The sequence below is a fragment of the Ictidomys tridecemlineatus genome, chromosome 12 (assembly GCF_052094955.1).
Source record: "Ictidomys tridecemlineatus isolate mIctTri1 chromosome 12, mIctTri1.hap1, whole genome shotgun sequence".
Classification (NCBI taxonomy): domain Eukaryota; kingdom Metazoa; phylum Chordata; class Mammalia; order Rodentia; family Sciuridae; genus Ictidomys; species Ictidomys tridecemlineatus.
The window spans coordinates 61195122-61220722 of record NC_135488.1 but is presented as its reverse complement, the minus strand read 5'-3'; the positions used below and the strand labels follow the sequence as shown (position 1 = coordinate 61220722).

Sequence of the window (25601 nt, the reverse complement as noted above, 5' to 3'; positions counted from 1 at the left end):
AGAGTGTAAAAGTTTCCAAGATTTGTTAACATTCATGATTTCTACCACCACCATCTTTATCAAATCCCAAAACATTCCCATGAGTCCAAGAGGGTCCTTATGCTCCAGCAGCCATTGCGTCCCATTGTCCCTTCTCTGTAATGCTAGCCACACCCTAAGCTGACTGCATAACCTCTTTTGGATTTGCACATTTCTCTCAGACCTGTGGCAGTATTTCCTGCTTATCTTGTAGAGTGCCACAATCTTAGGCTCTGCTCTATCTCCCTATTCCCCTCAGCCCACTCCTGACCAGGAAAAGCCTCTCCAAGGCACAATCACAGGTTCTGGGGACATGAGGGACTTTTGTCCACTCTTGTTTTCAACAGGCATCCAGGGAACAGGGAAGCTGGTTTGGGGATACCACCTTTAGGAGCAAGGAGGGCCAGAATGCAAACAGGTAAAGGTCTTCCTTCCTGGTCAGAATTACCTTTCCAAGCCAGTCAACCCTGTCCATTGCCTGAAAGCAACGGTACTGAGCAAACCGAGGTATGGGTGTGTGAAGGGTTAAGAATGTTCCAGGCCAAGGGCACATTGTGCTCAAAGACCTCTAGCAGAATGAGAGCTTCCTTTTGGAGCTAATTAGAGCAGCTGGCTGTTTGGAAACTGAGGTCAGGGGCAGGGAAAGAGGAAGGCAAGCTGACTCTAGGCTCTGAGTCTCTCAGCCCCTAGGGAAGCCTCCATATTGTTGGGACGGCCTTCCCCAGGACTCTGGACTCCTCCATCTCCTTATCATCACAGTACTTCAATCCTGGCACCTTCCTTCAATCCTGGCACCTTCCTTAAAGGCCACCTGTCCCTCTGGCCTTTGAGACCTAGCAGGGTGTGACCATCTCTGCCTGGGATGAGTCCAGAGTTTCCCTGCTATTGAAAGAACTTTCAAAGCACAGGGACCACTGAGGACCTCTTCTTTTGTTTCCTAGTCCTCTTCCACTGGGAACTGCTCCTTTAGGCACTGACTTCGTTGGGCAAGGAGAGCTGATGGCACCAGAGCAGGGAGAGCCTGCAGGGCCTCCTCCCTGTCACACAGGGCCTGCCTTGAGGGACCACTTTAGTGAGAATGTGAGAACACAGCTCAGGAGACAAGAGACACCTGATGTGAATGGCAGAATGACAAAAGTGGGGAGGGTCAGAAGAACAGGTGCATACATTGTTGATTTCATCAAAGCACAAATGAGACAGCCTCAAGGAACGGGATGGGCCAGTCAAGGCTACTAGGTTTGGTCATCAAGGCCAAGGGCAGGATAAAAACCGTGACAGGAGGTTGAGGCCTTTGGTCTCTCAAGTTTGGATAAAGCCCATGAGTGTGGTTAAGGGTTTCTGTGTAGGTGAAATGGGCGAAGGCCAAGGCTGAATCCCAAAACTGGACAGACTATAGCCCAGGTGTCCCCTCAGTGCTGAAGTAGAAACTAAGGTGAGAAAGACCCCCTAACATTGCCTAAGGGGCTGAAATTTATGGATCAGTATCACGTGGACTCTCTGGTCAGGAGCTCTGCCTCTTGGTGAGGGAGACCAAGTATGTGACTCCAGGACCCCAGGAACATGCCAGAGTCACAGCTCAAGCAACTGGGAAAAAGCTAACAGTCCTGGGAACATCAGCACTGACTCATGTCCCAACTCTCCCTTCTATGGGAGGGATGTTTCCTGAGGCTCAAATCTGGAGTTTGTGAACACCTGGGGACAGAGTCTGGAGCCAGGCTGAGTGCTAATCCAGGATAATTTTGGGACACTCACCTGTCCATGTCCTTCTCCAAGACCTACAGGAGGGCTCTACACACGACGTCTCCTCAGTGAGCCTGACCCATGGGATTGAGCCCTGGCAGCACCAGGAGAGAAACATCCCCCTCCATCCACAGCCACCTTCCCACCCCTCTTCAGGGACAGGGCACCACAGTGAGTGCATTGCTGCCCAGTTCTTCCTTAGAGCCACATCATGCCCTTCTGCACTGGACTCAGCAGCTCCTCCACTTCTGAGCCAGCTCCATTTCTCCCTGGAGTCTGGGGGATGTGTCCACAAGTGACCCTTGTGAGGACATGGAGAAGTCTTTGTTCCTTTCTCCTTTACACTGAAGCTGCTCTTCAGTGACTTTGAACCCTGCCTGAGCTGGCCCGCTGGGACAAAATTACATACATGTTAGGGGCACTTCAGTCAACCAGAACATCTCCAAAGGTATCATGAGACCCAGAGAGCTGCCCAGCAGAGACCAGGAACAATGACTGGCCCACAGACTTATAAGTAATGTGTGTATGTATTATTGTTTGGCCTTTTATTAATGCAACATTACTATAGTGAATCTATAGGAACTACATGAATCACTGTCACCTAGAAGCACTGAATGGAAGAAAAGCTCCCATATTCACACCTCGACATCAAACATATTGGACTCAGATGTGCACCAGCAATGAGATTTCATCATTTGTTCCACCAAAATGCCAGGGTTTGCTTGTGCTACAGGATTGTCAATCAGATCCTGACTGATACACAAGACAATAGCTCACCGGCCTGCTTCCTGAGCAGATGGGAAGGAATACATTAAACGAATTGTAGGAACGTCCAGTAGTCTAGAGATTTTATCAGGAAAGTACTCTCTTATCTTCTGGAAGCCCATGCTCTGGTAGAGGGTCAGAGCAGCTGGGTGTAATATGCTAGTATTAAGGACAACCTCACTGTAGCCCTGAGCCCTCGCAAACTGGAGGACAGTCATGACCAGGGCTTTCCCTAGTCCTTCACCTCGGTGCTCCAAGGCCACAGAGAGGTGAAACAGCTGCAGTTGCTTCCTCCCTGGGGGGGCATTCTCCACTGGCAGAGCACCCACTATGCCTGCTACCTGGCCCCAAGACTCAGCCACCCAGAAGCAGGAGCCATGGGCACTCAGGTAGGATTTGGTGATGTCAGCAAGGTCTGTCTGCAAACATATGACCACGTACTTCTTCCAAGGATATCTGGCCAGCAGCCAGAGGAAAACAAGGAGGGTGACATTAGATACAAGAGCCAGGAGCCAAGAGCCAGAGACCAGGAGTAGGGCGATAGGCACCCCAAGTAAGACCAGGATTGTTTGTGGCAACTTCAGTATGTGGCGGAAAGTGGCGGGGATGTGCTCGACCATTCCTTGAGAGTACAAGTCCTGGACTCTTTTGTGGTCAGTCTCCTGGTATTTGCGGATGTGATGAGGTGCCATGGGGAGACTTCTATGTCTGCAGTTTTCGCAAGTGACAGCTAAATCTTCATGTACACTTTCTCTGCAGCCCTGAAGGAAAGAGAGGAAGCCATGTGAGTGTCCCCGGCCTCCACAAAACATAGGAGAGAGCTCAAGACTTTACTGTGGCCATAAGAGAAGCAAGCCACCACCAGTGGGAGGAGGTTGAGGATCAAAAACACCTGACTGGAGCCCTGTTTCCTTCCATTTCTAGCTATACATCTTGGGTATGTCTTTAATTGCTCTTAGTCTGTGTCTTCACCTACATGTTATGGTTTAATAACATTGCCCCTCTAGGGTTGTTTTGAAAGTTAACAGCCTGGTGAATATAATGTACTGATATATATACAGTTCCTTCCTCTTCAGCCTCATTTCCCTTTTAGGGCTCTTTAAACTGATTGGTAAATGCAGATGACACCCTTTAACAATCATTATTTTTGTTCCCAGGCCTTTGGGCCCTCTCAAAGTTCCAAATCTTGCAGGACTCCTGTTTCCAAAGCAGAAGTTTCAGTGAAGCCTCCTTTCCCCAAGCTAAGGATTAGACTGCTAAGAGATAAAGGGCCAAGTGAAGCCTTCAGACCCTTAAAAGTTGTAAGACTCCATTTTCACACAGAGACCCCCAACTTCATACCCGAGTCCACTCACCTGCTTCCCCAGAGCTGGGAGTGTTCAGGGCAGCCTCAGCCCTCAGCTTCCAATGGACGTCCAGGAGAGACTGTCTGGGGCCTGCCCACCTGTGGGTAGCACATCTGGGTGGCCACCTCATTTGCTGAGTCATGAAAGTTGCACAATGAGAAATCCCAAGGGCAAAGTACTGAGGTATAACAAGCAGGGGACCCAAGTTCATTCACCTTCCTGAACACTGAAAAACAAACCTGTGGGGGTCAGCAGGATCTCAACCAGCACAGGCTCCTCACCTTAGGAGGCCTGGCACCCCTCTCCTGTTCCTTCAGGCTACAGCATCTCCCACCCAGCACATCTGGACCTCTCTGAGGTCCACCCAGGTCCTATTCCACACCTGCTAGGAGTCTGGGGACTGTGCTATTCAGCCTGGGCTCTCTCATCACAGGCCATAGCTGAGGTCTCTGGCTCAGCAACAAGGTACTCTAGAGCTGGGCTTCTCCCTCCTCAGCTTTACTGGGCCAGGTAAACTCCATCCTCCTTGGCCCCTCCTTCCTTCCCTTTATTTACTCTGCAAAGCTTTTGCTGCAGCTTCTTCTCTGTAGCTGTGCCTTTCCAGTAGTCAACAGTGCTTCACATCCAGGTGACAGGCTCCCAACCAGGGGGTTTCTGGGTGCTCTGGTGGTTGCTTGGGGTTGAAGCCAGCAGACTCCCTGCATATTTCAGCTGTGATGTGCCAAACTAAGACAGATAGGTGCAAGTCAGAAAAACAAGATCCTCTCCATGGAGCATTATGACCTCTCTCTCGAAGAGATTTTTCCTCCTAAATGATATGGGGCTCCACTGCATGGGAGCTCAATCTCTGCTGTGTGTCTTTACCTCGCAGACCAGTCAAGTTCCTGTCTTTCTATGTCCTCTCATGGATTCTTCAGCAGCGTTAAGCTAGAATCAAGCATTGGCGAGTAGCATTTCATGCATTTCGTTATCAATATGTATATATTTCAGTTATTGGTAGACGTTTATTTTCTTTATTTATATTCAGTGCTGAGAATCAAACCCAGTGCCTCACACATGCTAGACAGTATGCCACCAACTGAGCCAGAGGCCCAGCCCCTATTTTACTCATTTTAAAAAATATATTTTTAGTTATAGATGGACACAATACCTTTATTTATTTTCATGCGGTGCTGAGGATCAAACCTGGTTTCTCACAATTGCCATGTGAACCTTCTACCATTGAGCCACAGCCCAAGCCCCTGTTTCACTCATTTTTATTTTGGGTCCAGGACTAATGGATATTCAGGATGAGCAAGGATGTGGCTGAGGAGGGGTCTTAGATCCCAGGAGTTCCCCAGGAGCATTAGGTGTCTGGGAGACGGCTAGATGCCTTCACAGGGGTGACTGGCTAGGAGGAGGAGGCAGACTCTTGGACTCCTGGGAGAGAAGATTTCATCCCAGGCACACACTTGGTCAGAGACCTAAAGAGATGTTGGCCTCCCCAGGGAGAAAAAGGAGCATCTCAAGCTGAATTGACAGAGGCTTGTCAACACTAACACAAAACAAAGGCACAGCTTTAGGACAAAGAAGACACGATTGCCCAGGGAGGGAGTGGCTGAGGGCAGCATGGGCTTAGCCATGCAGGGTCCACAGCCTTGTTATGTGCATGGATAGTACTGCAGGAGGAAGGGAGACCAGAGATTGGATTGCAGCTTGGGAATGAGATGTGTGTGTGTGGAGAGAGAGAGAGAGAGAGAGAGAGAGAGAGAGAGAGAGAGAGAGAGAGAGAGAGAGAGAGAAGGAGAGAGAGAGAGAGAGAGAAAGAGAGAGAGATTGTGTGTTATTCTCTGCGGCATCCACAGTAAGATGTAGGGGTCATTACCTGGGAGAGTGGTTTGGTTGTGGGGATAGTATATGGAGAGCATGAAATTCACCCTTGTGACTCTCTTTAATTACCCAGGTAGGTAACATAAAGGACTTTCACAATGCTGTACATCAAGAACTGATTTTAGTGTCTGTCCTTTTGTCTCTTAGGTCCAGGCCTGAGCCTCAGGGCCCCAGAGTGGGAGGCTGCAGTCACAATCCAAGGGCAACCCCAGGTCTCAGTCCTATAGTACAAACCTCCCAGGGCCCAAGACCTGCCACAAAGTCATGGCTGAGAAGATGCTGGCTAACCAGGCTGCCCTGCCTCTGGGGAGGAGACAAGTCCTTTCTGGCCTGGGTTGCTGGTGACATGGAGAAGAAGACAGGTGCTGGGGGGCAGGGGCAGGGCGATCATTGCAAGGGAGAGGATTCCTACGGAGGCAGAGGAGGGGCAGAAGGCCTCCACTTGAGCCTGAGGGCAGCCTCACTGTCCTGCCCTCCTGAAGCCTGAAGTTCAGGGTTGATAGTTTCAGGAAGCTGTGTTCAGCCTCCTTCTGTCAAGGTTTTCTTTACTGGTGAAGATGCTGCTGTGGCTGAGCCAAACTTGGGGTGCATTTTCAAATCCTAAAATGATACCAAAATGTTTAGACCTTTGAAACTGGGTCATTTCTGAAATGTCTTCATTTGAAGAGTCAGTGCTTCTAGTTCATAGTTGAATACTAAATGATGGGAGTGATCTCAGAGTCCCTTTGGTACTAGACAACTTGTCTCTTCAATTTGGACAAAACCCATGAGCATGGTTAAGGGTTTCCGTGTAGGTGAAATGAGCATAGCCAAGGTTGAATCCCAAAACTGCACAGGCTGTGGCCCAGGTGTCCCCACAATGCTGAGAAGTAGAAACTAAGGTGAGAAAGACCCCCCAACACTTCCTAAGGGACAGAAGTTTATGGATCAGTATCACGTGGACTCTCTGGTCAGGAGCTCTGCCTCTTGGTGAGGGAGACCAAGTATGTGGCTGCCGGCCCCCAGGAACATGCCAGAGACACAGCTCAAGCAGCTCGGAAAGGGTGACAGTCCTGGGAACATCAGCACTGACTCATGTCCCAACTCTCCCTTCTATGGGAGGGATGTTTCCTGAGGCTCAAATCTGGAGTTTGTGAACACCTGGGGACAGAGTCTGGAGCCAGGCTGAGTGCTAATCCAGGATAATTTTGGGACACTCACCTGTCCATGTCCTTCTCCAAGACCTACAGGAGGGCTCTACACACGACGTCTCCTCAGTGAGCCTGACCCATGGGATTGAGCCCTGGCAGCACCAGGAGAGAAACATCCCCCTCCATCCACAGCCACCTTCCCACCCCTCTTCAGGGACAGGGCACCACAGTGAGTGCATTGCTGCCCAGTTCTTCCTTAGAGCCACATCATGCCCTTCTGCACTGGACTCAGCAGCTCCTCCACTTCTGAGCCAGCTCCATTTCTCCCTGGAGTCTGGGGGATGTGTCCACAAGTGACCCTTGTGAGGACATGGAGAAGTCTTTGTTCCTTTCTCCTTTACACTGAAGCTGCTCTTCAGTGACTTTGAACCCTGCCTGAGCTGGCCCGCTGGGACAAAATTACATACATGTTAGGGGCACTTCAGTCAACCAGAACATCTCCAAAGGTATCATGAGACCCAGAGAGCTGCCCAGCAGAGACCAGGAACAATGACTGGCCCACAGACTTATAAGTAATGTGTGTATGTATTATTGTTTGGCCTTTTATTAATGCAACATTACTATAGTGAATCTATAGGAACTACATGAATCACTGTCACCTAGAAGCACTGAATGGAAGAAAAGCTCCCATATCCACACCTCGACATCAAACATATTGGACTCAGATGTGCACCAGCAATGAGATTTCATCATTTGTTCCACCAAAATGCCAGGGTTTGCTTGTGCTACAGGATTGTCAATCAGATCCTGACTGATACACAAGACAATAGCTCACCGGCCTGCTTCCTGAGCAGATGGGAAGGAATACATTAAACGAATTGTAGGAACGTCCAGTAGTCTAGAGATTTTATCAGGAAAGTACTCTCCTGTCTTCTGGAAGCCCATGCGCAGGTAGAGGGTCAGAGCAGCCTGCTGTACTATGCTAGTATCAAGGACAACCTCACTGTAGCCCTGAGCCCTCGCAAACTGGAGGACAGTCATGACCAGGGCTTTCCCTAGTCCTTCACCTCGGTGCTCCAAGGCCACAGAGAGGTGAAACAGCTGCAGTTGCTTCCTCCCTGGGGGGGCATTCTCCACTGGCAGAGCACCCACTATGCCTGCTACCTGGCCCCCAGACTCAGCCACCCAGAAGCAGGAGCCATGGGCACTCAGGTAGGATTTGGTGATGTCAACAAGATCTGCCTGCAAATACATGATCACGTACTGCCTCCAAAGCTCTCTGGCCAGCAACCATAGGATAACAAGGAGGGTGACATTGGATCCAAGAGCCAGGAGCCAAGAGCCAGAGACCAGGAGTAGGGTGATGGGCACCCCAAGTAAGACCAGGAGTGTTTGTGGTAACTTCAGTCCATGGCAGAAGGTGGCAGGGACATGCTCGACCATTCCTTGGGAGAACAAGTCCAGGACCCTTTTGCAGTCAGTCTCCTGGTATTTGCCGATGTGATGAGGTGCCGTGGGGAGACTATGTGTCTGCAGTTTTCACAAGTGACAGCTAAACCTTCATACACACCTTCCCTGCAGCTCTGGAGGAGAAAAAAATCATGTGAGTGTCCGTGGCTTCCCCAGAACTTAGGAGACAGCTCAAGTGTGTGTCTATATTTGTAATTAAATTTAGTTATTCTAATTATGTATATATGACATCAGAATGCATTTTGATTCATTCTACACAAATGTAGCACAATTTCTTCTTCTTCTGGTTGTACACGATGTAGCTTTGCACCATATGTACCGTCATACATATCCCTAGGTTCATGATGTCCATCGCATTCCACCTTCTTTCTTTTCCCCATATCACCTCTCCCATCTCACTCCTCTTCACCATATCATATTTCCTCCATTGTTCCCATGCACCCCCCTCTATTATGGATCAGCATCCACTTATCATAAAGAACATTCAGGCTTTGGTTTTGAGGGATTGGCTTACGTTGCTTAGCATGATATTCTCCAACTCCATCCATTTACATGCAAAGGCCATAATTTCATTCTCTTTTAATGCTGAGTAATATTCCATCATATATATATATATATATCACAGTTTCTTTATCCATTAATCTATTGAAGGGCATTTAGGTTGGTACCACAGTATAACTATTGTGAATTGAGCTGCTATAAACATTGATGTGGCTGAGTCACTAAAGTAGGCTGATTTTAAGTCCTTTGCATGTAGATCCAGGAGTGGAATACTTGGGTCAAATGGTGGTTCCATTCCAAGTTTTCTAAGGAATCTCCATACTGTTTTGAGATTGGTTCCATCAATTTGCAGTCCCTTCAGCAACATATGAGTGTGCCTTTTCCCCCACATCCTTTCCAAATCAAGTGTGTGTCTTTACTCTGGTCAAAAAAGAAGCAGGCCATCAGCACTGGGAAAAGTGTAGAAGCAGAAACACATGATTAGAACCCTGATTTCCCCCATTTCTAACTGTGTGTCTTGGGTATGTCACATAACTGCTCTTAGTCTGTGTCTTCACCTACATATTAGGGTTTAATAACATTGTCCTCTAGGGTTGTTTTGAAAGTTAACAGCCTGGTGAATATAATGTACTGATATATACAGTTCCTTCCTCTTCAGCCTCATTTCCCTATTAAGACTCTTTAAAATGATTGGTAAATGCAAAGGACACCCTTTAACAATCATTACTCTTGTCACCAGGCCTTTGGGCCCTACCAAAGGTCCACATATTATAGGCTTCCTGTTTCCAAAGCAGAAGTTTCAGTGAAGCCTCCTTTCCCAATGCTAAGGATTAGGCTGCTAAGAAGACAAAGGGCCAAGTGAGGCCTTCAGACCCTTAAAAAGTTGTGAGACTCCATTTCCACACTGAGACAGACCCCCAACTTAACACCCCAGTCCACTCATCTACTTCCCAGGAACTGAGAGCATCCAGGGCAGCCTCAACCCTCAGCCTCCAACGGACGTCCAGGAGAGACTGTCTGGGGCCTGCCCACCTGTGGGTAGCACATCTGGGTGGCCAGCTCATTTACTGAGTCATAAACGTTGCACAATCAGAAATCTCAAGGGCAAAGTACTGAGGTGTAACAAGCAGGGGACCCAAGTTCATTCACCGTCCTGAAGACTGGGAAACAAGCCTGTGGGGGTCAGCAGGATCTCGACCAGCTCAGGCTCCTCACCTTAGGAGGCCTGGCACCCATCTCCTGTTCCCTCCAGGCTATAGCATCTCTCACCAGCACACCTGGACCTCTCTGAGGTCCACCCAGGTCCTATTCCACACCTGCTAGGAGTCTGGGGACTGTGCCATTCAGCCTGGGCTCTCTCATCACAGGCCATAGCTGAGGTCTCTGGCTCAGCAACAAGGTACTTTAGAGCTGGGCTTCTCCCTCCTCAGCTTTACTGGGCCAGGTAAACTCCATCCTCCCTGGCCCCTCCTCCCTTCCCTTCATTCACTCAGCAAAGCTTTTGCTGCAGCTTCTGCTCTGTAGCTGTGCCTTTCCAGTAGTCAACAGTGCTTCACATCCAGGTGACAGGCTCCCAACTAGGGGGATGCTGGGTGCTCTGGTGGTTGCTCGGGGTTGAAGCCAACAGACTTCCTGCATATTTCAGCTGTGATGTGCCAAACTAAGACAGATAGGTGCAAGTCAGAAAAACAAGATCCTTTTCCATGGAACATTAGGACCTCTTTCGAAGAGGTTTCGAAGACATTTCCTTCTAAATGATATGGAGCTCCACTGCACGGGAACTCAATCTCTGCCATGTGTCTTTACCTCGCAGACAAGTCAAGTCCCTGGCTTTCTTCCTCTCTCATCGATTCCTTAGCAGTGTGAGGGTAGAAGCTGGCATTGACTAGTAGTATTTCACTCATTTTATATATATCAAACCCAGTGCCTCACACATGCTAGGCCAGTATGCTACCACTGAGCCACAGGTCCAGGCCCTATTTCAATTTTTATTTTGGGTCCAGGACTAATGGATATTCAGGATGAGCAGGGATGTGGCTGAGGAGGGTCTTAGATCCCAGGAGTTCCCCAGGAGCATTAGGTGTCTGGGAGAAGGCTAGATGCCCTCACAGGGGTGACTGGCTAGGAGGAGGAGGCAGACTCATGGACTGCTGGGAGACAGGATTTCATACCAGGAACACACTTGGTCAGAGACCCAAAGAGATGTTGGCCTCCCCAGGGAGAAAAAGGAGCATCTCAAGCTGAATTGACAGAGGCTTGTCAACACTAACACAAAACAAAGAAGACATGAATGCCCAGGGAGGGAGTGGCATGGGCTTAGCCATACAGGGCCCACAGCCTTGTTATGTAGCATGAACTGTACTATAGGAGGAAGGGAGACCAGAGATAGGATTGTAGCTTGGGAATGAGATGATCCATGTGAGTGTGTGTGTGAGAGAGTGGGGGGTGGGAGAGGGAGGGAGGGAGGGAGGGAGAGAGAGAGAGAGAGAGAGATTGTATGTTATTCTCTGTAGAGGTATGTGGAGAACACATCAGCGGAGACAGATATGATAGCAGATACAGCCAGATCACATGCATTCTCTGACCTAGAGAAGGTTTCCAGATAGAGGTGTGTAGGTTGCTCACAAGACCACCTGGCTAAGGAGGGCTCACGAGAACTAAACCAAGCCTACAGGCATTGCCAAGTCCAGAGCCCTGGCTCAGAACTGGGTCTGGCCAAGGAGAGGCATTCATTTCTCACTGCTCAAAGGCACTGTTTTCCCTGCTTTCCATTATCTGGATGGCTTGAAGAGGGAACCGTGATTCGTGTATATTAAGGAGCCTTCTGGGCCCCAGAGGCCCAGGAAATGTACTGGTGGCTTGAGTTCCATGATGTGAACAAGACAGTGAGACCTGGACCCTAGAGGGCAGATATGGAGGAAAATAGATTGACTCAAATAGGAGTGAACAGGGAGAAGGGGTGAAATATGATGGGCAGGATTGTGGTGAAAAGATCTAGGAGGATGCTAGGGAGAGGCCAGATATGGAAAGATCAGAAAATCCCTGTAGGTGCTGCCTGCAGTGTCCTCATGGAGATGCAGGTTGTGGGGGACCAGCAGCTGTAGTTCAGGGCCCTCATTGGAGGCTGCTGAGATTCCAGATGTCTGACACACAGTCAGAACTCAAGATGAACATTCACCTTTGATTCTGAGAAGTTATGGCTGTTGACCACACGCTTCTCAGCACAGTTACAGACAATAACCTGATCCATCAACACTTGAATGTCAGCAAAACGTGAACTGGGATTCTGAAGGGGGAAGAGAGGTGAATGTTCCTATTGAGAGACAGTAAATATCAACCAAGTCAAGGTGAGGAGGCTTAGGCACTGTCCCTGTCCTCTGTCTACCCATATGCATGGTGTTTTCTGTGTCTTCAATAAAACTATGTGGCCTCAGTGTCTCAGGTGACCTGAAGACGAACCGACTTCTTGATTTATCTGCTACTGTGTGTGAAGCATTAGCTCCTCCTAAGCTTGACCTCATCCATGGCAGATCTCCCCCAGCTAAGTTGGAAGCTGTAGGTATCCTTGCTCACCACCAGAGGAAAGAGGATGGCTTAGGGCCCAGCTCTGCCAATGCGTTTTCAGCTTCCATCACTAAAACAGAACACCTGAGACATTAATTTACATAGAGAAAATGCATATTAAAGCTCAGTTCTAGAGGTTCCATTCCATCCTTGGAATTACTTTTAGGTCTCTCATATAGGAGCTGAAGAACAATGGCAGGGAGGTGATGATGGAGAACATTGCTCCCCAGATGGAGAGAAAGAAGGAGACTAAGAAGAAATAGGCTGGCATTCCACATCAACATCCAAGGGCACCATCCCAGACCCTGAGGTCTCCACTAGGCCTCTCCTCTTAAGGGTCCCACCTCCTCACAGTAGCACCACCATAAACTTCAACGTTATGCGTCCCTGATAGAATGGGAGGACCCCATGAGCCCAAGGAATCAGCACATCAATACAGATTCAGGGACACTGTGAACCCAGGGCCTGAGGGTCACTTCACTGTGACCACTACCTAGAAACACAGGCACCAAGAAGCAGGAGTGGAAGGTCCACCTGGAACTCTGTGCATATGCAACCTGTGAAGAAGAGAAATCCCGTATACAGATTGCTGTGTCACATCAGTTACCCTTCCATTGATTGACATATTGCCTTTCTAGTGTCTGATGTATACGGGGTAAAGTTGGGAGTTCATAACCCGCTTGAATCAAACTGTGAAATATGATGTATTAAGAACTGTGTAAGGTTTTGAACGACCAACAATAAAAAAAAAAAAGAGAAATCCCAATATTCTGATCTGAGCCCACTCTGCACTATCTCTGTTCATGCTGGGTATGGGATAGGCAGGAAGGAGAGGTGGAGAGTGGTGATGAGGGCTAATGGGGAAAGAATGAGGAAGAACTCAAAGAGCATGTCATAAGTTGGAGACCTGTGAACTCTCCATGAATTGCTCATTGATTTCTGAAAAAAGTGACATGATTTGTGTCATGTAGTTTCATTGGTTTTCAGAAGCAAATATATATTCTGAGTTAATGAGCCAAAGTGGCCCTTGATCTCCATACAGTTGACCTGACTTCATGGAGGCCACAGCTCAGTGACAGATCTGGACATGGTGGCCTCTGTCACCTCTTTCCTCTTTCCCCCCCGAGTTGCCACACATTCAGTCCATAAGCACCAACTTCACTTTCTCAGGTCCTTTTTCTTCACAGGCACCGACCCTTTTCAGGGCTTGAACTATTCCAACAGCATCCACCATAAGATGTAGGGGTCATTACCTGGGAGAGTGGTTTGATTGTGGGGATAGTATCTGGAGAGCATGAAATTCACCCTTGTGACTCTCTTTAATCACACAGGTCAGTGACATAAAGGACTTTCACAATGCTGTACATCAAGAACAGATTTTAGGGTCTGTCCTTTTGTCTCTTAGGTCCAGCCCTGAGCCTCAGTGCCCCAGAGTGGGAGGCTGCAGTCACAATCCAAGGGCAACCCCAGGTCTCAGTCCTACAGTACAAATCCTCCCAGGGCCCAAGACCTGCCACAAAGTCATGGCTGGGAAGATGCTGGCTAACCAGGCTGCCCTGCCTCTGGGGATGAGACAAGTCCTTTCTGGCCTGGGTTGCTGGTGACAATGAGAAGAAGACAGGTGTTGGGGGGCAGGGGCAGGGCGATCATTGCAAGGGAGAGGATACATCCTACACTGAGCAGAGGAGGGGCAGAAGGCCTCCACTTGAGCCTGGGGGTAGCCTCAATTTCGTGCCCTCCTGAAGGCTGAAGTTCAGGATGATGTTTTCAGGAAGCTGTGTCCAGCCTCCTTCTGACAAGGTTTTTCTTTCCTGGTAAAGGTGCTGCTTTGGCTGAGACAAACTTAGGGGTGCATATTCAAATCCTCAAGTGATACCAAAAGGTTGAGACCTTTGAAACTGTGTTATTTTTGAAATGTCTTCATTTGAAGAGTCAGTGCTTCTAGTTCATTGTTGATTACTAAATGATGGGAGGGGTCTATAGCATTGTAGGTCCTAGACAACTTGTCTCTCTAGTTTGGACAAAGGCAATAATGGCTAAGCGTTTCCATGTAGGTGAAATGAGCGAAGGCCAAGGCTGAATCCCAAAATTGCACAGGCTGTGGCCCAGGTGTCCCCACAATGCTGAGAAGTAGAAAGTAAGGTGAGAAAGACCCCTCAACACTGCCTAAGGGTCAGAAGTTTATGGATCAGTATCACCTAGAATCTCTGGTCAGGAGCTCTGCCTCTTGGTGAGGGAGATCAAGTATGTGGCTGCAGGCTCCCAAGAACATGCCAGAGACACAGCTCAAGCAGCTGGGAAAGGGTGACAGTCCTGGGAATATCAGCACTGACTCATGTCCCAACCCTCCCTTCTATGGGAGGAATCTGTCCTGAAGTTCATATCTGGACTTTGTGAAAACCTGGGGACAGAGTCTGGGACTGAGTCCTCATCCAGGTTAATTTTGGGACACTCACCTGTCCTTCTCCTCCTCTAGGACCCAAAGGAGGGCTCCACCCCCAACATCCCCAAGTGAGCCTCGCCCATATGTATGGGTCCTGGCAGCACCAGGAGGGTGCACCGCACCCAGATCCCCATGGAACATCCCCCTCCATCCACAGCCACCTTCCCACCCCTCTGCAGGGACAGGTCACTACAGTGAATGCATTTCTGCACAATTCTTCCCATAGAGCCACATCGTGCCCCTCAACTCTGGACTCTGTAGCTGCTCCACTTCTGAGCCTGCTCCATTTCTCCTCGGACTCTGGGATGTGTCCACAAGTGATACCTGTGAGGGCATGGAGAAGTCTTTGTTCCTCTCTCATTTTGCATTGGCTGCTCTTCAGTGACTTTGAAATCTGCCTGAGCTGGCCTGCTGGGACATGATGATGTACAGGGTCACTGGAACTGCAGTCTATCTAGGACATATCCATAGGTATGCTGAGACTCAGAGAGCTGCCCAGCACAGACCAGGAGAAACTACTGGCTCACAAACCCATGCAACCTGTGTGCACATTATCCTCTTGACCTTCTACCTACAAATGGTTCTACACCAATGAAACAATGAATGGAATAGAAGCCCCCATATCCACATCTCGCCATCAAACATTCTGCACTCAGATGTGCACCAGCAATGAAATTTCATCATTTGTTCTACCAAAATGTCAGGGTTTGCTTGTACTACAGGATTGTCAATCAGATCCTGATTGATACATGAGACAATAGGTCATGGGCCTCCTTCCTGAGCAGATGGGAGGCAGTATTTTAATTGAATTGTAGAATTGCCCAAGAGTCGAAAGATCTTGCTAAAGAAGTACTCTCCTGTCTTCTGGAAGCCCATGTGCAGGTAGAGGGTCAGAGCAGCCTGCTGTACCATGCTAGTTTCAAGGACAACCTCACTGTAGCCCTTGCAAACTGGAGGACAGCCATGACCAGGGCTTTCCCTAGTCCTTCACCTCGGTGCTCCAAGGCCACAGAGAGGTGAAACAGCTGCAGTTGCTTCCTCCTTGGGGGGGCGTCCTTCACTTGCAGAGCACCCACTATGCCTGCCACCTGGCCCCCAGACACAGCCACCCAGAAGCAGGAACCACGGGCACTCAGGTAGGATTTGGTGATGTCAGCAAGGTCTGTCTGCAAACACATGACCACGTACTGCCTCCAAGGCTGTATGGCCAGCAGCCAGAGGAAAACAAGGAGGGTGACATTAGATCCAAGAACCAGGAGCCAAGAGCCAGAGACCAGGAGTAGGGCGACGGGCACCCCAAGTAAGACCAGGAATGTTGGTGGCATCTTCAGCCCAAGGTGGAATGTGGCGGGGACATGCTTGAACATCCCTTCAGAGAACAAGTCCAGGACCCTCTTGCGGTCAGTCTCTCCTGGTATTTGTGGATGTGATGAGGTGCCATTGGGAGACTATGTGTCTGCAGTTTTCCCAAGTGACAGGTAAACTTTCATACAAGCCTTCCCTACAGCTCTGGAAGAGAGGAAAATATCAGGTGAGTGTCCCTGATATCCCCAGAACAAGGAGGCAGCTCAAGTGTGTGTCTCTTTTTGTAATTAAATTTAGTTATTCTAATTAGGTATATATGACATCACAAGGCATTTTGATTCATTATACACAAATGTAGCACAATTTTTTATTCTTCTGGTTGTACATGATGTAGCTTCATACCATATGTGCAGTCATACATGTCCCTAGGGTCATGATGTCCTTCACATTCCACCTTCTCTCTTGCTCCCATACCACCTTTCCATCCTCATCCCTTTTTGCCTTATCAGATTGCCTCCATTCTTCCCATCATCCCCATTATGGAGCAACATTCACTTATCATGAACATTCAGGCTTTGGTGTTGAGGGATTGGCTTACTTTGCTTAGCATGATATTCTCCAACTCCATCCATTTACACGCAAAGGCCATAATTTCATTCTCTTTTAATGCTGACTAGTATTCCATCATATATATCCACCAAAGTTTCTTTATCCATTGATCTATTGAAAGGCATATAGGTTGGATCCACAGTTTAGCTAATGTGAATTGAGCTGCTATAAACATTGATGTGGCTGAGTCTCTATAGTAGGCTGATTTTAAGTCCTTTGGGTATAAGTCCAGGACTGGGATACTTGGGTCAAATGGTAGTTCAATTCCAGGTTTTCTAAGGAACTTCCATACTTAAAAGCAGTATAGAAATTCTTTAGAAAACCTGGAATTGAACTACTAACTTGGTTCCACCAATTTGCAGTCCCTCCAGCAATGTAGGACTATCTCTTTTCCTCGTATTCCTCACCAACTCAATTTTTTTTTTGTGTGTGTGTGTGTGTCTTAACTGTGGCCAAAATAGCAGCAGGCCATCAGAACTGGGAACAGGTGTAGGATCAGACACACTTGACTAGAACCCTAATTTCCCCCATTTCTAACTGTGTGTCTTGGGTATGTCACATAACTGCTCTTAGTCTGTGTCTTCACCTACATTTTAGGGTTTAATAACATTGTCCTTTAGGGTTGTTTTGAATGTTAACAGCCTGGTGAATATAATGTACTGATATATACAGTTCCTTCCTCTTCAGCCTATTTCCTTTTTAGGGCTCGTTAAACTGAGTGGTAAATGCAGATAACACCCTTTAACAATCATTATTATGTGCCCAGGCCTTTGGGCCCTACCAAAGTTCTAAATCTTACAGGATTCCTGTTTCCAAAGCAGAACTTACAGTGAAGCCTACTTTCCCAATGCTAAGGATTAGATTGCTAAGAAGACAAAGGGCCAGGTGAAGCCTTCAGACCCTTAAAAAGTTGTGGGACTCCATTGCCACACTGAGACCCCCAACCTTACACCCCAGTCCACTCACCTGCTTCTCCAGAGCCAAGAGTGTCCAGGGAAGCCTCAGCCTCCAACGGACATCCAGGAGAGACTGTCTGAGACCTGCCCACCTGTGGGTAGCACATATGGATTGTCACTTATTTGCAGAGTCATGAAAGTTGCACAATGAGAAATCCCCAAGGGCAAAGTACTGAGGTGTAATAGACAGCCCAAGTCCTTTCACCTTCTTGAAGACTGGGAAACAAACCTGTGAGGGTCATCAGGATCTCAACCAGCACAGGCTCCTCACCTTAGGAGGCCTGCACCCCTCTCCTGTTCCCTTCAGGCTACAGCATCTCTCACCAGCACATCTGGACCTCTCTGAGGTCCACCCAGGTCCTATTCTACACCTGCTAGGAGTCTAGGGACTGTGCCATTCAGCCTGGGCTCTCTCATCACAGGCAATAGCTCAGGTCTCTGGCTCAGCAACAAGGTACTTTAGAGCTTGGCTTCTCCCTCCTCAGCTTTACTGGGCCAGGTAAACTCCATCCTCCCTGGCCCCTCCTCCCTTCCCTTCATTCACTCTGCAAAGCTTTTGCTGCAGCTTCTGCTCTGTAGCTGTGCCTTTCCAGTAGTCAACAGTGCTTCACATCCAGGTGACAGGCTCCCAGCTAGGGGGATGCTGGGTGCTCTGGTGGTTGCTCGGGGTTGGAGCCAGTAGACTCTCTGCATATTTCAGCTGTGATGTGCCAAACTAAGACAGATAGGTGCAAGTCAGAAAAAACCAAATCCTTATCCATGGACCAATATGAACTCTTTGGAAGAGATTTTCCTTCTAAAAGATGTGGAGCTCCACTGCCCAGGAGCTCAATCTCTGTCATGTGACTTTACCTTGCAGACCAGCCATGTCCCTGGCTTTCTTCCTCTCTCACTGATTTCTCAGCAGTGATACACTAGAAGCGAGCATTGGCTAGTAGTATTTCACTCATTTTATTCAGTATGTACATATATATATATATGAATCAAACCCAGTGCCTCACACATGATAAGCCACTATGCCACCACTGATCCACAGGCCCAGCCTCTATTTCACTCATTTTTATTTTGGGTCTAGGACTAATGGATATTCAGGATGAGCAGGGATGTGGCTGATGAGGGGTCTTAGATCCCAGGAGTTCCCCAGGAGCATTAGGTGTCTGGGAGATGGCTAGATGCCCTCAGAGGGGTGAAAATGGCTAGGAGGAGGAGGCAGACTCTTGGACTGCTGGGAGACAGGATTTCATCCCAGGCACACACTTGGTCAGAGACCCAAAGAGATGTTGGCCTCCCCAGGGAGAAAAAGAAGCATCTCAAGCTGAATTGACAGAGGCTTGTCAACACTAACACTAACACAAAGGCACAGCTTTAGGACAAAGAAGACATGATTGCCCAGGGAGGGAGTGGCTGAGGGCAGCGTGGGCTTAGCCATGCAGGGTCCACAGCCTTGTTATGTGCATGGATAGTACTGCAGGAGGAAGGGAGACCAGAGATAGGATTGTAGGTTGGAATGAGATGTGTGTGTGTGCGTGTGTGTGTGTGTGTGTGTGTGTGTGTGTTGAGAGAGAGAGAGAGAGAGAGAGAGAGAGAGAGAGAGAGAGAGAGAGATATTGTGTGTCATTCTCTGTGGTTGTATGTGGAGAAGATATCAGGAGAGACAGAAATAATAGCAGATACCCCCAGAATCAAATGCATCCTCTGACCTAGAGAAGGTTTCCAGATAGAGGTGTGCAGTTTGCTCACAAGAGCACCTGGCCAAGGAGGGCTCACAAGAACTAAACCAAGCCTACAGGCATTGCCAAGTCCAGGGCCCTGGCTCAGAACTGGGTCTGGCCAAGGAGAGGCATTCATTTCTCACTGCTCAAAGGCACTGTTTTCCCTGCTTCCCATTATCTGCATGGCTTGAAGAGGGAACCGTGATTGGTGTATATTAAGAAGCCTTTGGGGCCCACAGAGGCCCAGGAAATGTACTGGTGGCTTGAGTTCCATGATGTGAACAAGACAGTGAGACCTGGACCCTAGAGGGCAGATATGGAGGAAAATAGATTGACTCAAATAGGAGTGAACAGGGAGAAGGGGTGAAATATGATGGGCAGGATTGTGGTGAAAAGATCTAGGAGGATGCTAGGGAGAGGCCAGATATGGAAAGATCAGATAATCCCTGTAGGTGCTGCCTGTAGTGTCCTCATGGAGATGCAGGTTGTGGGGGACCAGCAGCTGTAGTTCAGGGCCCCTACTGGAGGCTGCTCAGATTCCAGATGTCTGACACACAGTCAGAACTCATGATGAACATTATTCACCTTTGATTCTGAGAAGTATATGGCTGTTGACCACACGCTTCTCAGTACAGTTACAGAAAATAACCTGATCCATCAACACTTGAATGTCAGCAAAATGTGAACTGGGATTCTGAAGAGGGAAAGAGAGGGGGATGGTCCTATTGAGAGTCAGTAAATATCAACCAGCTAGAAAACCAAGTCAAGGTGAGGAGGCTTAGGCACTGTCCCTGTCCTCTATCTACCCATATCCATGGTGGTTTCTGTGTCTTCAATAATACTATGTGGCTTCAGTGTCTCAGGTGACCTGAAGATGCATCTGCCAACGTGTTTTCAGCTTCTATCACTGAAAGAGAACACCTGAGACATTAATTTACATAGAGAAAAGGCATATGTGGGTTTAATTCCAGAGGTTGCATTCCATGCTTGGTTGGACTCATTGCTTTTACGTCTCTGTTAGTGGAGCTGGAGGGCAATGACAGGGAGGTGATGGTGGAGAACACTGCTCCCAGATGGAGAGAAAGAAGGAGATTAAGAAGAAAGAGGCTAGTGTTCCACATCAACCACTGAGGGTACCATCCCAGACCCTGAGTTCTCCTCTAGGCCTCCCTATTTAGGGTCCCTCCTCCTCACAGTAGCATCACCACAAAAGTCAACGATATGGATCTCTGATAGAATGGGAGGACCCCATGAACCCAAGGATCAATGCAGATGCAGTGACACTGTGAGCCCAAGCCTGAGGGGTCACATCACTGTGACCACTACCTAAAAACACAGGCACCAACCTGGGAGCCCTGCAAGAAGCAGGAGTTGAAGGTCCACCTGGAACACTGTGCATATGCAACCTGTGAAGAAGAGAAATCCCAATATTCTGATCTGAGCCCACTCTGCACTATCTCTGTTCGTGCTGGGTATGGGATAGGCAGGAGGGAGAGGTGGAGAGTGGTGATGAGGACTGATGGGGAAGGAATGAGGAAGAACTCAAAGAGCAGGTCAAAAGTTGGAGATCTGTGGACTCTCCATGAATTGCTCATTGATTTCTGAAAAAAGTGACATGATTTGTGTCATGTAGTTTCATTGGTTTTCCGAAGCAAATATATATTTCGAGTTAATGAGCCAAATTTGCCCTTGATCTCCATATAGTTGCCCTGACTTCATGGAGGCCACATCTCAGTGTGAGACCAGGACATTGTGGCCTCTGTCACCTCTTTCCCCTGCGGTGCCACACATTGGGTCCATAAGCACCGACTTCGCTTTTCAGTCACTTTCTCTTTCTTCACAGGCACTGATCCTTTTCAGGGCTTGAACTATACCAATAGCATCCACTGTAAGATGCAGGGGTCATTAACCTGGGAGAGTGGTTTGGTTGTGGGGATAGTATCTAGAGCATGAAATTCACCCTTGTGACTTTCTTTAAGTTCACAGGACAGTGACATAAAGGACTTTCACAATGCCATACATCAGAACAGATTTTAGTGTCTGTCCTTTTGTCTCTTAGGTCCAGCCCTGTCCCATAGTGGGAGGCTGCAGTCACAATCCAAGGGCAACCTCAGGTCTCAGTCCTAAAGTACAAATCCTCCCAGGACCCAAACCTGCCACAAAGTCATGGCTGGGAAGATGCTGGCTAACCAGGCTGCCCTGCCTCTGGGGATGAGACAAGTCCTTTCTGGCCTGGGTTGCTGGTGACCTGGAGAAGATGACAAGTGCTGGGGGGCAGGGCAGGGCGATCATTGCAAGGGAGAGGATACATCCTACACTGAGCAGAGGAGGGGCAGAAGGCCTCCACTTGAGCCTGAGGGCAGCCTCACTGTCTTGCCCTCCTGCTGCTGAAATTCAGGGTTGATGTTTTTAGGAAGCTGTTTCTAGCCTCCTTCTGACAAGTTTTATTTTTTCCTGCTGAAGGTGCTGCTGTGGCTGAACCAAACTTGCGGTGCATTTTTAAATTCTCAAATGATAACAAAAGGTTGAGACCTTTGAAGCTGAGTCATTTCTGAAATGTCTTCATTTGAAAAGTCAGTGCTTCTAGTTCATAGATGATTACTAAATGATGGGAAGGGTCTCAGAGCCCCTTTGGTCCTAGACAACTTGTCTCCTCTATTTGGACAAAACCCAGGAGCATGGTTAAGGGTTTCCACGTAGTTGAAATGGTCATAGCCAAGGTTGAATCCCAAAACTGCACAGGCTGTGGCCCAGGTGTCCCCACAATGCTTAGAAGTAGAAACTAAGGCGAGAAAGACCCCCCAACACTGCCTAAGGGGCAGAAGTTTATGGATCAGTATCATGTGAACTCTCTGGTCAGGAGCTCTGACTCTTGGTGAGGGAGACCAAGTATGTGGCTGCAGGCTCCCAGGAACAAGCCACAGACACAGTCTAGCAGCTAGTAATATCAGCACTGACTCAAGTCCCACTCTCCCTTCTATGGGAGGGATCTGTCCTGAGGCTCAAATCTGGAGTTTGTGAAAATCTGGGGACAGGGTCTAGGACTGAGTCCTAATCCAGGTTAATTTGGGACACTCACCTGTCCATGTCCTCCTCCAGGACCCAAAGGAGGGTTCCACCCACAACTTCCCCCAGTGAGCCTCGCCCATGGGTATGGGTCCTGGCAGCACCAGGAGGGTGCACTGTACCCAGATCTCCCCATGGAACATCCCCCTCCATCCACAGTTACCTTCCCACCCCTCTGCAGGGACAGGGCAATACAGTGAGTGCATTGCTCTCCAATTCTTCCCATAGAGCCACATCGTGCCCCTCAACTCTGGACTCTGCAGCTCCTCCACTTCTGAGCCAGCTCCATTTCTCCTCGGAGTCTGGGATGTGTCCACAAGTGACCCCTGTGAGGGCATGGAGAAGTCTTTGTTCCTTTCTAATTTTGCATTGGCTGCTCTTCAGTGACTTTGAGCCCTTCCTGAGCTGCCCTCTGGAACAAGATTACATACAGTGTCACTGGTATTGCAGTCTATCTAGGACATTTCCATAGGTAACCTGAGACCCAGAGAGCTGCCCCGCACAGACTAGGAGAAACTACTGGCTCACAAACCCAAGCAACCTGTGTGCACATTATCCTCTCGACATTTTGCCTATACAAATAGTCTACACCAATGAACCAATGAATGGAATAGAAGCCCCCATATCCACAACTCGCCATAAAACATGCTGGACTCAGATGTGCACTAAGCAATGATATTGCATCATTTGTTACACCAAAATGCCAGGTTTTGCTTGTGCTACAGGATTGTGAATCAGATCCTGACTGATACACAAAACAATAGCTCACAGGCCTCCATCCTGAGCAGATGGGAAACAGTATTTAAATTGAATTGTAGAAATGTCCAGTAGTCTAGAGATTTTGTCAACAAAGTACTCTCCTGTCTTCTGGAAGCCCATGCGCTGGTAGAGGGTCAGAGCAGCCTGCTGTACCATGCTAGTATCAAGGACAACCTCACTGTAGCCCTGAGCCCTCGCAAACTGGAGGACAGTCATGACCAGGGCTTTCCCTAGTCCTTCACCTCGGTGCTCCAAGGCCACAGAGAGGTGAAACAGCTGCAGTTTTTTCCTCCCTGGGGGGGCGTCTTCCACTGGCAGAGCACCCACTATGCCTGCTACCTGGCCCCCAGACTCAGCCACCCAGAAGCAGGAGCCATGGGCACTCAGGTAGGATTTGGTGATGTCAGCAAGGTCTGTCTGCAAATATATGACCACGTACTTCTTCCAAGGGTGTCTGGCCAGCAGCCAGAGGAAAACAAGGAGGGTGACATTAGATCCAAGAGCCAGGAGCCAAGAGCCAGAGACCAGGAGTAGGGCGATGGGCACCCCAAGTAAGACCAGGATTGTTTGTGGCAACTTCAGTATGTGGCGGAAAGTGGCGGGGATGTGCTCGACCATTCCTTGAGAGTACAAGTCCTGGACCCTTTTGTGGTCAGTCTCCTGGTATTTGCGGATATGATGAGGCGCCATGGAGAGACTTTTGTGTCTGCAGTTTTCGCAGGTGAGAGCTAAACCTTCATGCACACCTTCTCTGCAGCCCTGAAGGAAAGAGAGGAAGCCAAGTGAGTGTCCCCGGCCTCCACAAAACATAGGAGGGAGCTCAAGTCTTTCCTGTGGCCATAAGAGAAGCAAGCCACCACCAGTGGGAGGAGGTTGAGGATCAAAAACACCTGATTGGAGCCCTGTTTCCTTCCATTTCTAGGTCTACATCTTGGGAATATCTTTAATTGCTCTTAGTCTGTGTCTTCACCTACATTTTAGGGTTTAATAACATTGCCCCTCTAGGGTTGTTTTGAAAGTTAACAGCCTGGTGAATATAATGTACTGATATATATACAGTTCCTTCTTCTTCAGCCTCATTTCCCTTTTAGGGCTCTTTAAACTGATTGGTAAATGCAGATGACACCCTTTAACAATCATTATTTTTGTCCCCAGGCCTTTGGGCCCTCTCAAAGTTTAAAATCTTGCAGGACTCCTGTTTCCAAAGCAGAAGTTTCAGTGAAGCCTCCTTTCTCTAATGCTAAGGATTAGGCTGCTAAGAGATAAAGGGCCAAGTGAAGCCTTCAGACCCTTAAAAGTTGTAAGACTCCATTTCCACACAGAGACCCCCAACTTTATACCCGAGTCCACTCACCTGCTTCCCCAGAGCTGAGAGTGTTCAGGGCAGCCTCAGCCCTCAGCTTCCAATGGACGTCCAGGAGAGACTGGGGCCTGCCCAGCTGTGGGTATCACATCTGGGTGGCCACCTCATTTGCTGAGTCATGAAAGTTGCACAATGAGAAATCCCAAGGGCAAAGTACTGAGGTATAGCAAGCAGGGGGCCCAAGTTCATTCACCTTCCTGAACACTGAAAAACAAACCTGTGGGGGTCAGCAGGATCTCAACCAGCACAGGCTCCTCACCTTAGGAGGCCTGGCACCCCTGTCCCGTTCCCTTCAGGCTACAGCATCTCCCACCCAGCACATCTGGCCCTCTCTGAGGTCCACCCAGGTCCTATTCCACACCTGCTAGGAGTCTGGGGACTGTGCCATTCAGCCTGGGCTCTCTCATCACAGGCAATAGCTCAGGTCTCTGGCTCAGCAACAAGGTACTTATAGCTGGGCTTCTCCCTCCTCAGCTTTACTGGGCCAGGTAAACTCCATCCTCCTTGGCCCCTCCTCCCTTCCCTTCATTTACTCTGCAAAGCTTTTGCTGCAGCTTCTGCTCTGTACCTGTCCCTTCCCAGTAGTCAACAGTGCTTCACATCCAAGTGACAGGATCTCAACTAGGGGGTTTCTGGGTGCTCTGGTGGTTGCTTGGGGTTGGAGCCAGCAGACTTCCTGCATATTTCAGCTGTGATGTGCCAAACTAAGACAGATAGGTGCAAGTCAGAAAAACAAGATCCACTCCATGGAGCATTATGACCTCTCTCTCGAAGAGATGTTTCCTCCTAAATGATATGGAGCTCCACTGCACGGGAGTTCAATCTCTGCTGTGTGTCTTTACCTCGCAGACCAGTCAAGTCCCTGTCTTTCTCTGTCCTCTCATGGATTCTTCAGCAGCGTTAAGCTAGAATTGAGCATTGGCGAGTAGCATTTCATGCATTTCGTTATCAATATGTATATATTTCAGTTATTGATAGATGTTTA

General features: G+C 48.6%; 4 protein-coding genes across 5 annotated transcripts; all 4 read right to left on the bottom strand.

Annotated features, from left to right (window-relative positions):
- Nucleotides 1-2273: 2273 nt before the first annotated feature.
- On the bottom strand, nucleotides 2274-24672 carry LOC101970324 (N-acetyltransferase 8F1-like). Of its 2 annotated transcripts, none has more exons than XM_078029013.1 (2): nucleotides 24608-24672; nucleotides 2274-3284 (listed from the first exon to the last, which is right to left on the bottom strand). In XM_078029013.1, the coding sequence occupies exon 2, from the start codon at nucleotides 3213-3215 to the stop codon at nucleotides 2532-2534; it is 684 nt and encodes a 227-aa protein (XP_077885139.1). In that variant the 5' UTR covers nucleotides 3216-3284; nucleotides 24608-24672; the 3' UTR covers nucleotides 2274-2531. The 2 variants fall into 2 exon arrangements, with proteins under 2 accessions (XP_077885139.1, XP_077885138.1); XM_078029012.1 differs by lacking the exon at nucleotides 24608-24672 and adding an exon at nucleotides 3879-4142.
- Nucleotides 7442-8690, bottom strand: LOC101970622 (N-acetyltransferase 8F1-like). Its single transcript, XM_078027904.1, has 2 exons — nucleotides 8658-8690; nucleotides 7442-8398 (listed from the first exon to the last, which is right to left on the bottom strand). The coding sequence occupies exons 1-2, from the start codon at nucleotides 8688-8690 to the stop codon at nucleotides 7700-7702; spliced, it is 732 nt and encodes a 243-aa protein (XP_077884030.1). The 3' UTR covers nucleotides 7442-7699.
- LOC101955659 (N-acetyltransferase 8F1) lies at nucleotides 15603-16382 on the bottom strand. The gene is given in 3 exon segments (XM_078029809.1): nucleotides 15603-15790; nucleotides 15793-16255; nucleotides 16258-16382. Coding segments are annotated over 3 exon segments (675 nt in total). The 5' UTR covers nucleotides 16288-16382; the 3' UTR covers nucleotides 15603-15608.
- Nucleotides 23156-24741, bottom strand: LOC101971195 (N-acetyltransferase 8F1). Its single transcript, XM_078029011.1, has 2 exons — nucleotides 24608-24741; nucleotides 23156-24012 (listed from the first exon to the last, which is right to left on the bottom strand). Exon 2 carries the CDS (start codon nucleotides 23941-23943, stop codon nucleotides 23260-23262), a length of 684 nt encoding a protein of 227 aa, XP_077885137.1. The 5' UTR covers nucleotides 23944-24012; nucleotides 24608-24741; the 3' UTR covers nucleotides 23156-23259.
- Between the last annotated feature and the right edge of the window lie 860 nt (nucleotides 24742-25601).

Bases quoted from the DNA above. Each gene is read 5' to 3' on its own strand.
- LOC101970324 (XM_078029013.1), bottom strand. From the start codon at position 3,215: ATGGCACCTCATCACATCCGCAAATACCAGGAGACTGACCACAAAAGA.
- LOC101970622 (XM_078027904.1), bottom strand. From the start codon at position 8,690: ATGGACATCATGAACCTAGGGATATGTATGACG. The intron at 8,399-8,657 runs GTACATATGGTG...TGAAAACTGCAG, and splicing joins ACCTAGGGATATGTATGACG to ACACATAGTCTCCCCACGGC.
- LOC101971195 (XM_078029011.1), bottom strand. From the start codon at position 23,943: ATGGCGCCTCATCATATCCGCAAATACCAGGAGACTGACCACAAAAGG.